This window comes from Carcharodon carcharias, chromosome 3, assembly GCF_017639515.1.
Source record: "Carcharodon carcharias isolate sCarCar2 chromosome 3, sCarCar2.pri, whole genome shotgun sequence".
Classification (NCBI taxonomy): Eukaryota; Metazoa; Chordata; class Chondrichthyes; order Lamniformes; family Lamnidae; genus Carcharodon; species Carcharodon carcharias.
The window spans coordinates 84152615-84167372 of NC_054469.1; the positions used below are offsets into that span (position 1 = coordinate 84152615).

The following is a 14758-nucleotide window of genomic DNA, read 5'->3' on the forward strand; positions in this document are numbered from 1 at the left end:
CATGGCACTAAGTGAAATTTTCATTTGGAGAGCTGCTGCAGACATGATGGGCCAAATGGCCTCCTTCTGTGCTGTAACAATTCTGTGATTCTACAATTATCTCAGCAGGGGATTCAGAGTTCACAATTTGATTGACAGCTCAAAGAGGCTATTATAGGACTCGCTGTCTTTGATCTGGGGTCTGAATAGAAATTTGTTTTTATAAGAGATTAACCAGTTGGAGAAATTTAAAAGCTTTGAATGGATTCCATGAATGGGGATTTTCAAGTGAGTAGGGGTGAGAAGCATATTAGATTGTTAGAAGTTTTTTTAATCTCCTCATGGCTCCTGAGGACTGTCGATGGTGGACACTGGATGAGTGGCTATGAAGGTGGCATGGAGGGTATAAGTGGCCATGGGAGGAGGGTGGGGGGGATGTATCAGTTGATATGGAGGGTATGAAGAGCCATGGGAGAGCGGATAGGGCTGTGAGGGGTGAGATCTAGAGGCTCTAACAGTTTCTGAAACAGCTGGGATGAGTACCAGAGAACTGAGGCAGGCCTTCTAACCAGCCCCCCTCGGCACTTGCCCACCCCTTGGCCGCCTATGCTCAGCTTCCAGAGTTAAAATTCTCATCCTGTCATGCTACTAGGTGTAGGTCAATGCATTTTGGGAGGGCAATCATGGAAAGGGACACCCAATAAAATTTAGGATGCTGAGAAATGGAGAAGAACAGAGGGATGTTGGAGTGCATGAACACATATCACTGAAGATAACAGGTCAAATAGATAAGCGATTAAGAAGGTATATGGGATATTTTCCTTTATTAGCTGAGGCATAGTATAGAAGAACAGGGAGTTTATGCTAGAACACCATTTAGGCCACAGCTAGAGAATTGCACATAGTTTTGATCACCATATTACAGGAAGGATGTGATAGCATTAGAGAGGGTACAGAGATTTATGAGGGTAACAACAGGAGCGGAGAATTTTAGCTAAGAGGAAAGATTGAATAGGCTGGGGTTATTTTCTTTAGAACAGAGGGGGCTGAGAGATGATTTAATTGAGGTCTGAATTTGAGGAGCCTTGTCAAAGTGAATAGGAAGGACATCTTTCCCTTAACAGAGAGGTCAATATTCAAGCAGGTTAGATATAAAGTAATTAGCAGAAGGATTAGAATGGAATTGAGGATAACTTTTTTTTCATCCAGAGGGTGGTTGGAGTTTGGAACTCACTGCCTGAAATTGTGATGAAGGCAGAAACCCTCATCATGTTTAAAAACTATTTGGATACACCCTTGAAGTGCCATGACCGACAAAGCTACCAACCAACAGCTGACAAGTAAGGTTAGGTTGGGTTGCTCTTTTTCAACCAGCACAGGCACAATGGACTGAATGGCCTCTTTCTGTTTTTTTTTGACAAGTCTAGATGTCATCATTGATTGCTTTTGGAGCAATAATTTCATTACAATGAGTTACATGATTTCCTTGATCTCAACGACAGCTGGTGGAAGAGAGGAGAAAAGAGTCACTGAAAGCATATTTTTAATATTGAGGGTCTTTGCAATGCTCCACATATCTTTACATTTCTGGCAATGTCAGAGCTGGAGTGGCCAAATAAAGAAATTAAACTGATTGGGGTTTATATTGCATTATTAAAAAGGGCGAAGAGATGGAATTACTCAAGTGTGAATTAACAAGTGTAACAGCAACGAAGATTTCCAATTGTATTACCTTAGTTATTTGGAAAAGTTACTGTAGAGGAAAGCAGATGCTGGAAAGTGCAATGCTGAACCTGAATATCTTAAGTCTTTCAACTCCAGCTTCTGTGAACTGAGAATATTTATAATGCTGCTTTCACTTTTGTTTTGCTCTGCCTGGCTCATTATTTTCTGACTGAATGCTCTCTTGTTTGGTAGGTTGCTCCTCTGAGTGTTTTGAGAGTGTTTTTGCTTAATTACCATTTGTTAATTTTATTCACAATGATTGTTGACAATCTTATAAATACAAAATGATTTTCAATTGGGCAATAGTAATTTGAATATATAATTTATTTTTCCTGTTGTCTTCCAACACACCATAGCATTGAAGATTTATGGTACATTGTGGTATTAATTTCAAACTTTTCTGTGTGGGAGACCCCTGAAAATATTACCAGAATTTCTAGGGACTCCCTATCCCCACTTTCAAAGACCATTGTCAGCGAGCCGAAGAAAAATAGTGTCACGATTGCTGAAAGTGTAATTTCTTAGTTTGCAGCACCACAGTAATGAAATCTAATGATGGATGGAGAGAGACCAGATGAACGTGGGGAACTCACGAGACCCTCTTGTTTGTAGACTGAAGTTTGAAAACCAGTGAACTATGGCAAGAATAAAAGATATGTCTATTTACATTGCTCATCAATTTTGTTTTTGATCAATCAAAGCTGGCATAATTAATTATTTTGAAACCTAAGTCATTGAAGACTTTACAGGACATATTTCCCAGAGGATGTAAAGTTAGTGTTGGACCACTGGAGTTGCATTTGTTACGTTTTGATTTGTGAGATGGCAAGCTCTAAATCAGGTTCTAAATCATGTGTCATATGATGTTTAATTTTCTTTCCCTATTGATGCCAGACATCAGCCTTATGTTAAAGCAGTATTTTCAACATACTAATCAAATCATCACGACCCAAACAATGTCTCAAAAATCACTATCATATAGGCATTCTACTGCATCCTGACCCAATTGAGAGGACTCCTTATCCTTTCAGAAATACACTCTTCTCTAATCTTTCACAGGCAATGTTTTTATTCCTTTCATTTTGGTGGGGCACTGTTCTCTAACTCTAATCAAATGCAGCTAGTACTCTTCTTCCACTCCTAGTTCAGGTTGGCACTCTTTCCTGTTCTGGTTCAAGCACAGTGTCTCCCAGCCCACTTTGCCCCAGTTAATACTGACAATCTCCTCTGCCCACACCTCAATCCAGCACTCCAAAATTCACTCCTCTCACCCAAAATGTTGCAACCCAGCTTCTGTCACTTTGCACTCTCCTTCATTACCATATACTTCTTCCTTCATCCATTTCCCACCACACATTTTCCCATCACTTTCCCCTTTGTTGCTATCCATTTACCTGTTTGCCATCCACTTATTTCCTTCAATTGTCATTTATTATCCCAAGGAGATGACCTTCACCATCTTCCCAAGGTTTCTACGACAGCACCTTCCAAACCTATGACCTCTAGAAGGACAAGGGCAACAGATGAATTGGAAGTCTGCAAGTTCCCTTCCAAGTTACTCACCATACTGACTTGGAACTATATTGCCCTTCCCTCACTGTCACTGGGTCAAAAGCCTGGAACACCCTAACGGCTCTATGGATGTACCAGCACCACATGGACCGCAAGGGTTCAAGGTGGCTCACCGCCACCTTCTAATGGGCGATAAAACGCCGGCTTTGGCAGCAACACATTCACATCCCATGAAATAATATTTAAAAATGTAATTTGGTATCCATTTGTTCCCTCTCGTTGCCCTTTCCCTTTAGAGTAAAATGCTGCCAACCCAGTTCAGAATGGCTGGGATCAGCCTGTACTGACCTGGCGTGGAAAGCACCACTCATGGAGACCGTTGGTCGCACGCGCGCAGTCGGGCGCGGAACAGGGAGCGCGGCCTCCAGTGGGCGGCGCGCGCTTGCAGTCTCTGATTGGACGATAACCACAGGCTCGCCGCCGCCGCCGCTCGCTCCCGCAGCACCCCGGGGCCCCGCTCACCCGGCAATGGCAGCCCAGTGAGCCGCCACTGTCTCGCAGCCAGCCGCCATGGTCCGGAGCCCCAGGCCCAGCTCGGCGGTCAGCTGTCTGATCCTGCTGCTGTTCGAGGTGAGGCATAGCGCCGAGGCCTGCCGGGGGGGGGGGCGGGGGAGGTAAACATCAGCCGGGGCTCGAGCATCCCGAAAGGGGAACTTTGAAATGGAGCGGCCGTTAGCTCAGGGAAGCCGAGCAGGGTGGACAAGCTCGATGCCCGGGGGCTCCGGGAGGTCGGGCTCGGTGCCCGGGGGCTCCGGGAGGTCGGGCTCGAGGCTCCGGGAGGTCGGGCTCGGTGCCCGGGTCTCCGGGAAGTCGGCTTGGTGCCCGGGTCTCCGGGAAGTCGGCTTGGTGCCCGGGTCTCCGGGAAGTCGGGGTCGGTCTCGGTGCCCGGGGTCTCCGGGAAGTCGGGGTCGGGCTCGGTGCCCGGGGTCTCCGGGAAGTCGGGGTCGGGCTCGGTGCCCGGGGTCTCCGGGAAGTCGGGGTCGGGCTCGGTGCCCGGGGTCTCCGGGAGGTCGGGCTCGGTGCCCGGGGTCTCCGGGAGGTCGGGGTCGGGCTCGGTGCCCGGGGTCTCCGGGAGGTCGGGGTCGGGCTCGGTGCCCGGGGTCTCCGGGAGGTCGGGGTCGGGCTCGGTGCCCGGGGTCTCCGGGAGGTCGGGGTCGGGCTCGGTGCCCGGGGTCTTCGGGAGGTCGGGCTCGGTGCCTAGGCTGTTCTGGGCGGATTGAGCCGTTTAAAATTGTTTTTGAGCACTGGCGGAACGGACGGAACATTCCCCACTTGTATTTGAACCAAAACGTCCAGGACTGTGCAGACCCTTGTACCAGATGAGAAACTCCGCTAGGTACCTTTTCTCAGCATCCAACTCCTTCACCTTTATTTCCCACTTTAAAAAGATTGTTAATGTGAAGTCAGGAGGTTTGGAGAGACGGTTATAGACAGTGATAAAATGACCGAGTGATGAGAAACTACCTATTGAGAGTCAAAATTACTCCTTTTTGAAATGTACAAGTTGGAAGACTTCTGCCTGTTCTGATCAATATGTATATGTAGAGCGGAGTTTGTGGTACAGGTGGTTCCAGAAATGCAGTCTATCTGGAAGCTCTCCAATACAGCCATGAACCACAGAACCTACTTGAGTTTCCTTTCCTATGCGATCATCTTAGCAGTTTAGTTATTTAGTTAAACAGCTGCTTTGTTATGTAAACTATAAATTATGCAAACTGATTATAGGGCAACTAATTACATTGGGCTTATCCTGGAATTTACTGTTCAAACCCATAACTCTACATCCTCTTAAAAAAAATCACAGCAAAAAAATGTATTAATACACCTAACTGCAGTTGGCCTGAGGTTGCCGACAAACTTTTGGATTTTATTCGTTACTTGTAAATGCTAGCCTCTTTTCTATATCACGGGAGATGTGTTTCTGTAGAGGTCCCTGGGGCACGAATGCTTGGGAAGTTTTAAATTATTTTGCTTCAAACAAATTGTATTTTAATCACTCCAGGATTGGTGGCCATGCCATCAGATACATAGCCCAACTGCTCTGAATACCCTCCCTAAATCTCTGCTTTCTACCTCATTTTTCTTCTTTAAGACACTCCTTAAAACCTACCTTTTTTGATCAAGTTTTTGGTCACCTGACTCAGTATCACCCTAGGCTGTTCGCTGTCATAATTTGTATCATAATGCTCCTGTGAAATGCTTTTGTAACTTACATTAGGTTAAAGTTTGATTCTCTTTTTATCACTACTGCAGTTGGAATTACTTATTAGAGCATAGATTGTGAATTGATTCTGAGGTTTTCCTAGTTGGTATGTGTCAGATACTTGCTTTAATCAGTTGAATCATTAGGCAGCATTAAAACTATATTTTCATAAATGGATAGCTATTTTAAAGTTGAAAAAAATCTTAATCTTGAGAATATCTCGTAAGAGAAAATATGCTGATAGTTTGCTGCAGAGTTCCATGGTTAACAAAGGGAAAATCAGCATGGTTCTTGCTTCTGTCATTGTTCCATAACACCTGCTGAAAGTGTGTAGGATCAGACTGTCAGCAATGGACTTCATAGTTGGCTTCTGGGAATCGCACATTTATAATGGCTACTCCATCGAGATACCAGAGGGTGACTCATGTCCATAGAATAATAACTTAGAAAGGGTGTTAATATCTCTGGCAATGGAAGAAAGTAGAAGTTTAGAGAGAGAAGGAAAATTCTCTTAAAACTGATAGTGATCTTTTGACATAAAAGCCAGCAATAACAAGCTGTAGACTGAAATCTTGTTTTAGGTCAATGGTTAATTTTTTAAAGTAAAACTATTAGGTTTTTATAATGTTGATTCTGGCAAGGCTGCACTTATTGTTCTCTATAGCTGCATTGGTAAAGTGATGGTGGAACACTGCCTTGAGTTGATATGGTCCTTGTAGCAACAGTGTTTCCACAATGGTGTTACCCAGGAAATTATAGAAGATTGATGAAAGAACTGTGATATATAAATGACTGTCAGGATTGTTTGAGAGAGTTGGAGGTGATAAGAGTTTCTACAACATTGCTGCTCTTCACCTTTTCGATGGTAGAGGATGAAACTGTTACCATGGCGAGCTTAAAGAGAGCATCCTGTAGATAATATATATTTAGCAGTACACCAGTGATTGAGGAGGAGAGACATTGAGTAGATTGCAAGACCTACGATTTAATGAACTACATTGCCTTGAATGGTATTGAGTTTGAGTTTGCTGCAAATGCACCTATCCAAATTTGTGGTAATTCTGATGTCAACCTTGTGAATGGTAGTTAACGCTTTTAGAAGTCAAGTGTTGAGCCACTTGACACACAGTATTTGGCCTTAACGACCTGCCCTCCATGTTGCAGTGCTGCAACAGCTTATGGTCAAAACTTAGTTCCTGGGAGATGGGTGGGAGAGACAGTGACATAGTGGTAATGTCACTGGACTAGTAATCCAGAGGCCCAGTCTAATTTCATCACAGTACCTGGTGGAATTTAAAAATTCTGAAATTGAAAATTAGTCTGTGGTGGTGACCATGACAACTATCATCGATCGTCATAAAAACCATTCTGGTTTGCTAAGAGTCCTTTCAAGAAGGAAACCTGCCACCTGTGCCTGGCCTGGCCTACATGTAACTCCAGACCCATAGTGATGTGGTTGACTCTTAACTGCCCTCACAAATGGCCAAGCAAGCCACTCAGTTTAAATGCAGTTAGGGATAGGCAACAAATGCTGGCCTTGCCGGCAACACCGAAACCCCATGAAAGAATAAATTTTTTAAAATGTTGATTGAAATTTGCAATATTGGTGTCATTGAAGGTTGGGCAAATGAATGGGTTTTCTCCTGTTCGAGATGGTTATTACTTGGCATTTGTGTGGTGTGACTTCTACTTATCATTTTGTCAGCCCAAGCTAGAGGTTGGCCCAGAATGATACCGGGGCTTAGAGGATTAAATTATGAAGACAAATTTCATAACTCTGGCTGTGCTCCTGGGAGTATGGAAGATTGAGAGATGAACTGATTGAGGTGTTTAAATGTTAAGACTTGACGAGATAGATACAGAGAAACTATTTGCTCTATGGAGAGAAGGGGAAATCAAGGTCAAGGGGACATAATCTTAAAATTAGAGCTTCAGTTAAGGACCATTCAGGAATGAAGTCAGGAAGCATTTTTCACACAGCATTGTAGAAATCTGCAACTCTCCCCAAAATGGCTGATGATACCAGGGCAATGGCACTGTCATGATTGAGAAATTTTTGAGAGGCAAGGGTGTGGAGGGATATAGAGCAAAGGCAGGAAAATAGAATTAAGATGCAAATCAGCCATGATTTGAATGGCAGAACATGTATGAGGAGCTGAATGTTTACTCCTGTGCCGTATGTTCCCAGTACTGCTATATGCTGGTGTGGGCTGTTTCATTATAGGAACAGTTGCATATGGAGCTGAACACGAATCATCAGTCCCAATTCCAGTCTTGTGATGGAGGGAAGGCCATTGAAGCATGTGAAGTAGTGGGCCAGAAAGAAACTCCTGAACAATGGTCAGGCTGCAATTATTGACCGACAATAATCTTTCTTTATGTGGATTATAATTCCAACTGTTAAGTTTCACTATTGATTTCCAGTGATTGCTATTTTCCTGGGGTTCCTTGCGGCCTTACTTGGTCAAATGTTGTCTTGATAAAATATTTCCTCTGGTATTTGAGTCTTGTATTCATATCTAAATCAATGCTGTGATGAGATCTGTAGCCAAGTGCTTCTAGTGCTGGAGAGCTAGTTTTCCATATGTAGGTGTTGCTAAAGACACTGTTGATGAATCCTTTGATCATTTTGCGGATTGGGAAGAAGGGATGTTTGATCTTGTTGGGTTTGTCCTTTTTTGTGTGGATATGACAGCAGTCTTCCACATTTAGTTAGATACCATTGCCGTAGCAGTATTATAACAGCTTTGTGGCTAGGTCTTCAACACTGTAGCCTGGAGGTTGTCAGAGCTCATAGTCTTTACTGTGCACGGCAATCAGTCAATTAATGCCACAGAGTATACCCAGTTAGCTTACTGCTGTTATCTGTGATGGAAATCTTGGAAAATACTAAGTTGGATCGTCTTTTGATGGTGCTTTCGGCTGAAGATAATTGAACAGATGAACTAAGAGCAGAGGTAGGTTGCTTGGCCACTTGAGCCTGCTCCGCCATTCAATAAGATCATGGCTGACCTAATTGTAACCGCAACCCCACATTCCTGCCTATCCCCCTGATAACCTTTCACCTCTTTGTTTATCAAGAATCTATCTAGCTCTGCCTTAAAAATATTCAAAGACTGCTTCCACTGCCTTTTGAGGAAGAGAGTTCCGAAGACTCACGACCCCCTGAGATAAAAAAAAATTCTCCTCATCTCTGTCTTAAATGAGCAAGCCCTTATTTTTAAACTCTCCATATCCACTCTATCAGGACCCCTCGGGATCCTAAAGGTTTCAATCAAGTCACCTTTTACTCTTCAGTGGACTCAAACTCCATTGGATACAATCGTAACCTGTCCATCCTTTCCTCATAAGATAGCCCGCTCATTCTTTGTATTAGTCTAGTAAACCTCTGAATTGCTTGTAACGCATTTACATCCTTTCTTAAATAAGAAGACCAATACTGTATACAGTATCCAGATGTGGTCTCGCCAGTGCCCTGTACAACTGAAGCATAACCTCTCTAATTTCGTATTCAATTCCCCTTGCAGTAAGCAATATTCTACTAGCTTTCCTAATTACTTGCTGCATCTACATATTAGCCTTTTGTGATTCATGCACTAGGACACCCAGATCCCTTTGAATCTCAGAGCTCTGCAACCTCTCACCATTTAGATAATATGCTTATTTTATTCTTCCTGCCAAAATGGACACTTTCACATTTGCCCACATTATATTCCATTTGCCAGATCTTTGCCCACTCACTTAACCTATCTATGTCACTTTGTAGCCCTCTTATATCCTTTCACAACTTGCTTTCCTACCATGATGGGAGGCAGTGGCGTAGTGGTATTGTGGTAATATGGTTTAACTAGTGGACTAGTAACCCCAGAGACCCAGGGTAATGCTCTCGGGACTCGGGTTCAAATTTAAAGTCGATAAAAATCTGGAATTAAAAGCCTAATGATGACTGTGAAATTATTTTCGATTATCCTTTCCATGTGACTCTTAAATGCCCTCTGAAATGGCCTAGCAAGCCACAAACCACTACAAAGCCTCAAAAAAGAAATGAAACCGGACGGACCACCTGGCATCGACTTAGGCACCAGAAATGACAACGGCAGTCTCAGCCCTGTTGACACTGCAAAGTCCTCCTTACTAACATTGGCGGGGGGTGGGGGGTGGGATACTGCTGCTGCTGCCGCCGCCAAAATTGGGAGAGCTGCCTCACAGACTGGTCAAGCAACAGCCTGACGTTGTCATCCTCACGGAGTAATATCTTACAGATAATGTCCTAGACACTACCATCACCATCCCAGAGGCGGTGGCACAGTGGTATACAGCCTGGAGGGAGTTGTCCTGAGAGTCCTCAACATCAACTCCGAATCCCATGAAAGTCTATTGTGGGCAAGGAAACCTGCTGATTACCATGTACTGCCCTCTCTCAGCTGATGAATCAGTGTTTGTTGAACACCACTTGGAGGAAGCACTGAGGGTGGCAAGGGCGCAGGATGTACTCTGGGTGGGGGAACTTAAATGTCCATCACCAAGAGTGGCTTGGTAGCACCACTACTGATCGAGCTGGCTGAGTCTTAGATGACTGGGTCTGCGGCAGGTGGTGAAGGAACCAACAAGAGGGAAAACCATACTTGATCTCATCCTCACCAGTCTGCCTGCTGCAAATATATCTATCCATGACAGTATTGGTAGGAGTGACCAATGCACAGTTATTGTGGGGACTAAGTCCCGCCTTCACATTGAGGATACCCTCCATTGCGTTGTGTGGCACTTCCATTTCAAACAGATCTAGCAATTCAGGACTGGGCATCCATAAGGCGCTGTGGGCCATCAGTAGCAGCAGAATTGTACTTGAACACGATCTGAAACCTCATGGCCTGGCATATCCTCCACTCCACCATTACTATCAAGCCAGGGGTTCAAGCCTGGTACAATAAAGAATGCAGGAGGGCATGCCAGGAGCAGCACCAAGGACACCTAAAAATGAGGTGTCAACCTGGTGAAGCTATAACACAGGACTACTTGCGTGCCAAACAGTATAAGCCGCAAGTGATAGAGCTAAGCGATCCCACAACCACGGATCAGATCTAAGCTCTGCAGTCCTGCTAGGTCGTGAATGGTGGTGGACAGTTAGACAACCCACTGGAGGAGGAGGTTCCACAAATATCCCCATCCTCAAGGACGGAGGAGCTCAGCACATCAGTGCAAAAGATAAGGCTGAAGTATTCATGACAACCTTCATCCAGAAGTGTCAAGTGGAGGTCCCCAGCATCACAGATGCCAGTCTTGAGCAAATTCAAAATGCTCCATGTGATGTCAAGAAATGGCTGAAGGCATTGGATAGTGCAAAGGCTATGGGCACTGACAATATTCCGGCAATAATACTGAAGACTTGTGCTCCAGAACTTGCTGCACCCCCTAGCCAAGCTGTTCCAGTACAGCTACAGCACTGGCATCTACCTGGCTATGTGGAAAATTGCCCAGGAATGTCCTGTACACACAAAGCAGGACATATCTAACTGAGCCAATTACTGTCCCATCAGTCTACTCTCGATCATTGGTAAGTAATGGAAGAGGTCATCAGCAGTGCTATCAAGCGGCACTTGCTTAGCAGTAACCTGCTCACTGATGCCCAATTTGCGTTCTGCCAGGGTCACTCAGCTCCTGACCTCATTACAGCCTTGGTTCAAACATGGACAAAAGAGCTGAACTCCCGAGGTGAGGTGAGAGTGACTGCCCTTGACATCAAGGCAGCATTTGACAGAATGTGGCATCAAGGAGCCCTAGCAAAACTAGAGTCACTGAGAACAGGGGAAAATTCCCTGCTGGTTGGAGTCATATCTAGCACAAAGGAAGATAATTGTGGTTGTTGGAGGTTAGTCATCTCATTTCTAGGGCATTACAGCAGGAGTTCCTCAGGGTAGTGCCCTCAGTCCAACCATCTTCAGCTGTTGCATCAATGACCTTCCATCCTAAGGTCAGAAATGGGGATGTTTACTGATGATTGCACAATGTTCAGCACCATTCACAACTTCTCAGATACTGAAGCAGTCCATGTCCAAACGCAGCAAGACCTGGACAATATCCAGGCTTGGGCTGACGAGTGGCAAGTAACATTCCCCCCACACAGACAATGACCGTCTCCAACAAGAGAGGGTCCAACAATTGGTCTTTGATGTTCAGTGGCATTACCGTCACTGAACGCCCTACTATTAACATCTTAGAGGTTATCTTTATCAGAAACTGAACTGGACTAGCCATATAAATACTGTGGCTACAAGAGCAGTTCAGAGACTAGGAATCGTGCGTTGAGTAACTTACCTCCTAATTCCCCAAAGCCTGTCCACCATCTACACGACACAAACCAGGAATGTGATGAAATACTCCCCACTTGCCTGGACGACTGCAGCTCCCGCAAAACACTAGAAACTTAACACTGTACATGACAAAGCAGCCTGCTTGATTGGCACCACATCCACAAACATTCACTCCCTCCACTTCCGATGCACTGTAGCAGCAGGATGTACCATCTAAAAGATGCACTGCAGGAATTCACCAAGGTTCCTTTGACAGCACCTTCCAAACCTTCAACCATTACCATCTAGAAGGACAAGGGCAACAGATAGATGGGAGCACCACCACTGGATGTACCCCTCCAAGTCACTCACCATCCTGATTTGGAATCCTGGAACTCCCTTCCTAACAGCACTGTGGGTGTACCTAGACAACATGGCCTGCAGCAGTTCAAGAAGGCACTCACCACCACTTTCTCAAGGACAACTAGGAATTGGCAATAAATGCTGGCCTAGCCAACGAAACCTACATCCTGTGAATGAATAAAAAAAAAACATAGTTCCTTCATCCAGGTCATTTATATAAATTGTAAAAGTTGAGGCCCCTGCACTGATCCCTGTGGCATACCACTTGTTACATCCCGCCAACCAGAAAAAGACCCATTTACGGCTACCCTCTGTTTCCTATTAGTTAGCTAATCTACTGTCTATGCCAATATGTTGCACCCTACATTGAGCTTTTATATTCCGCAATAACCATTGACGTGGCACCTTATCAAATGCTTTCTGGAAATCTAAGTACAGTACATCTACTGTTCCCTTTTATCCACAGCACAAGTGACGCTTTCAAAGAACTCCAAAACACCTCCCTTTCACAAAACCATGTTGACTCTGCCTGATTACCTTGAATTTTTCCAAGTATCTTGCTATAACATCTTTAATAATATCTTGTAACATTTTCCCTGTGACATCTATCAAGCTAACTGGCTGGTAGTTTCCTGCTTTCTTTCTCTCCCCCTCCCCTCATTTTTTTTAATACATTTATTATTTTCCAATCTAATGAAATCTTCCCTGAATCCAGGGAGTTTTGGAATATTGAAACCATAGCATCAACTATCTCACTAGCCACTTCTTTTAAGACTCTAGAATGAAGTCCATTAGGACCTGGGATTTGTCAGCTGCTGCTCCAACAATTTGCTCAATATCACTTTTCTGGTGATTGTAATTTTCCTGAGTTCCTCCCTCCCATTTCCTGACTTACAGCTATTTCTGGGATGTTACTTGTATCCTCTATAGTGAAGACCAATGCAAGATACCAGTTCAAAATGATCTGCCATCTCCTTATTTTCCATTATTAGTTCCCCAGACTCACTTTTATCGGACCAATACTCACTTTTTTTTAACTGTTTTCTTATTTAAATATCTATAGAAACTCTTACTATCTGTTTTTCTATTTCTAGCTAGCTTCCTCTAGCATTCTAATTTTTTCCTCCTTATTGATCTTTTTGTCATTCTTTCCTGTTTATATTCTTTCCAATCTTCTGACTTGCCACCTGCCTTTGTGCAGCTATGTGCTTTCTCTTTAAGTTTGATACTGTCTTTAACTTTTTAAATTAACCATGGATGGGTAGGTCCTCCCCTTGGAATTTTTCTTTCTCATTGGAAAGTATCTATTCTGCGAATTCTGAAATATCCCTTTAAAAGTCTGCCACTGCATCTTTATTGACTTATCCCTTGACCTCATTTGCCAGTTCACTTTTAGCTAACTCTGCTTTAATGCCCTCATAATTGCCCTTATTTAAGTTTATAATACCAGCCTTTACTTTACTCCCTCAAACTGAACATAACATTCAATCATATTATGATCACTGCCACCTAGTGATGCCTTTACTAGGAGGTTATCAATTAATCCTATTTTGTTGCACAATACCAGGTCTAACAGAGCCTGCTCTCTTGTTGGCTCCAGAACATGCTGTTCTAAGAAACTATCCAGAAAACGTTCCTTGATTTCCTCATCTACGCTACCTTTACCGATCTGATCTTGCCATTCTATATATAGATTAAAATTCCCCCATCATTATCGCCGTACCTTTCTGACCAGCCCCCATTATCTCTTCCTTTATACTCTGTCCCACCATGTACTAACAATTAGGAGGCCTGTACATCACTCCCACAAGTGACTTCTTGCCTTTATTATTTCTCATCTCAACCCAAACCACTTCTACATCCTGGTTTCCTGATCTTAGGTCATTCCTCTCTATTGTGCTAAATCATCACTAATTAACAGACCCTCCCCTCTACCTTTTCCTAATTTCCTGTCCTTCCTAAATGCCATGTTCCCTTCAACATTCAGGTCCTAATATTTGTCATCCTGTCATCATGCCTCTTTAATGGCTATCAGTTTGTACTTATTTATTTCTACTCATGCTATCAGTTCATCTGTTTTGTTTTGAATTTATGTCGGTTTAGTTAGAGAAACTTTGGTTTTGTCCTATTATTTTTGTAATGTCTAGCCTTATCTGTTAATTTACCCTTAGATTTGTATTCTCTGCCCCATCCTATCATGTTTTGTTTGTCATTTCCTGCATATGTACCTTTCTCTCTTGCCTTGTCTCTACTCCTTGATTTACCACATCTTCCCAAATTTGATCCCTTGCCCCCACTACTCAGTTTAAAGTCCTCTCTACTTCCCTTGTTTTGCGGCTTGCTAGAATACTGGTCCCAGCACAGTCCAGGTGTAGGCTGTCCCAACAGTACAGCCCCTGCTATCCCCAGTACTGATATCAATGCCCTACATCTGGAACCCACTTCTTCCACATCAGTCTTTGAGCCATGCATTCATTTCTCTAATCTTATTTGCCCTATGCCAATTTGCACAGGTAAGAATCCGAGATTAGAAACATAGAAAGTAGGAGTAGGTCATTCAGCGTCACTGAGCTGGAGGCTGAGCTGTGACACAACAGGGAGGGGCAAAGTTACCTGGACGCTTTGT

At 43.8% G+C, this 14758-nt stretch overlaps 1 protein-coding gene across 1 annotated transcript in view; it reads left to right on the forward strand.

Annotated features, from left to right (window-relative positions):
- The first annotated feature begins 3708 nt into the window (after positions 1–3708).
- vopp1 (VOPP1 WW domain binding protein) overlaps positions 3709–14758 on the forward strand; it is an 89341-nt gene continuing 78291 nt past the window's right edge. The window contains exon 1 of the mRNA XM_041184652.1: positions 3709–3846. Within this exon, the coding sequence (XP_041040586.1) occupies positions 3787–3846 (60 nt within the window). The 5' untranslated portion in view covers positions 3709–3786. The remainder of the gene's footprint in view (positions 3847–14758) is intronic.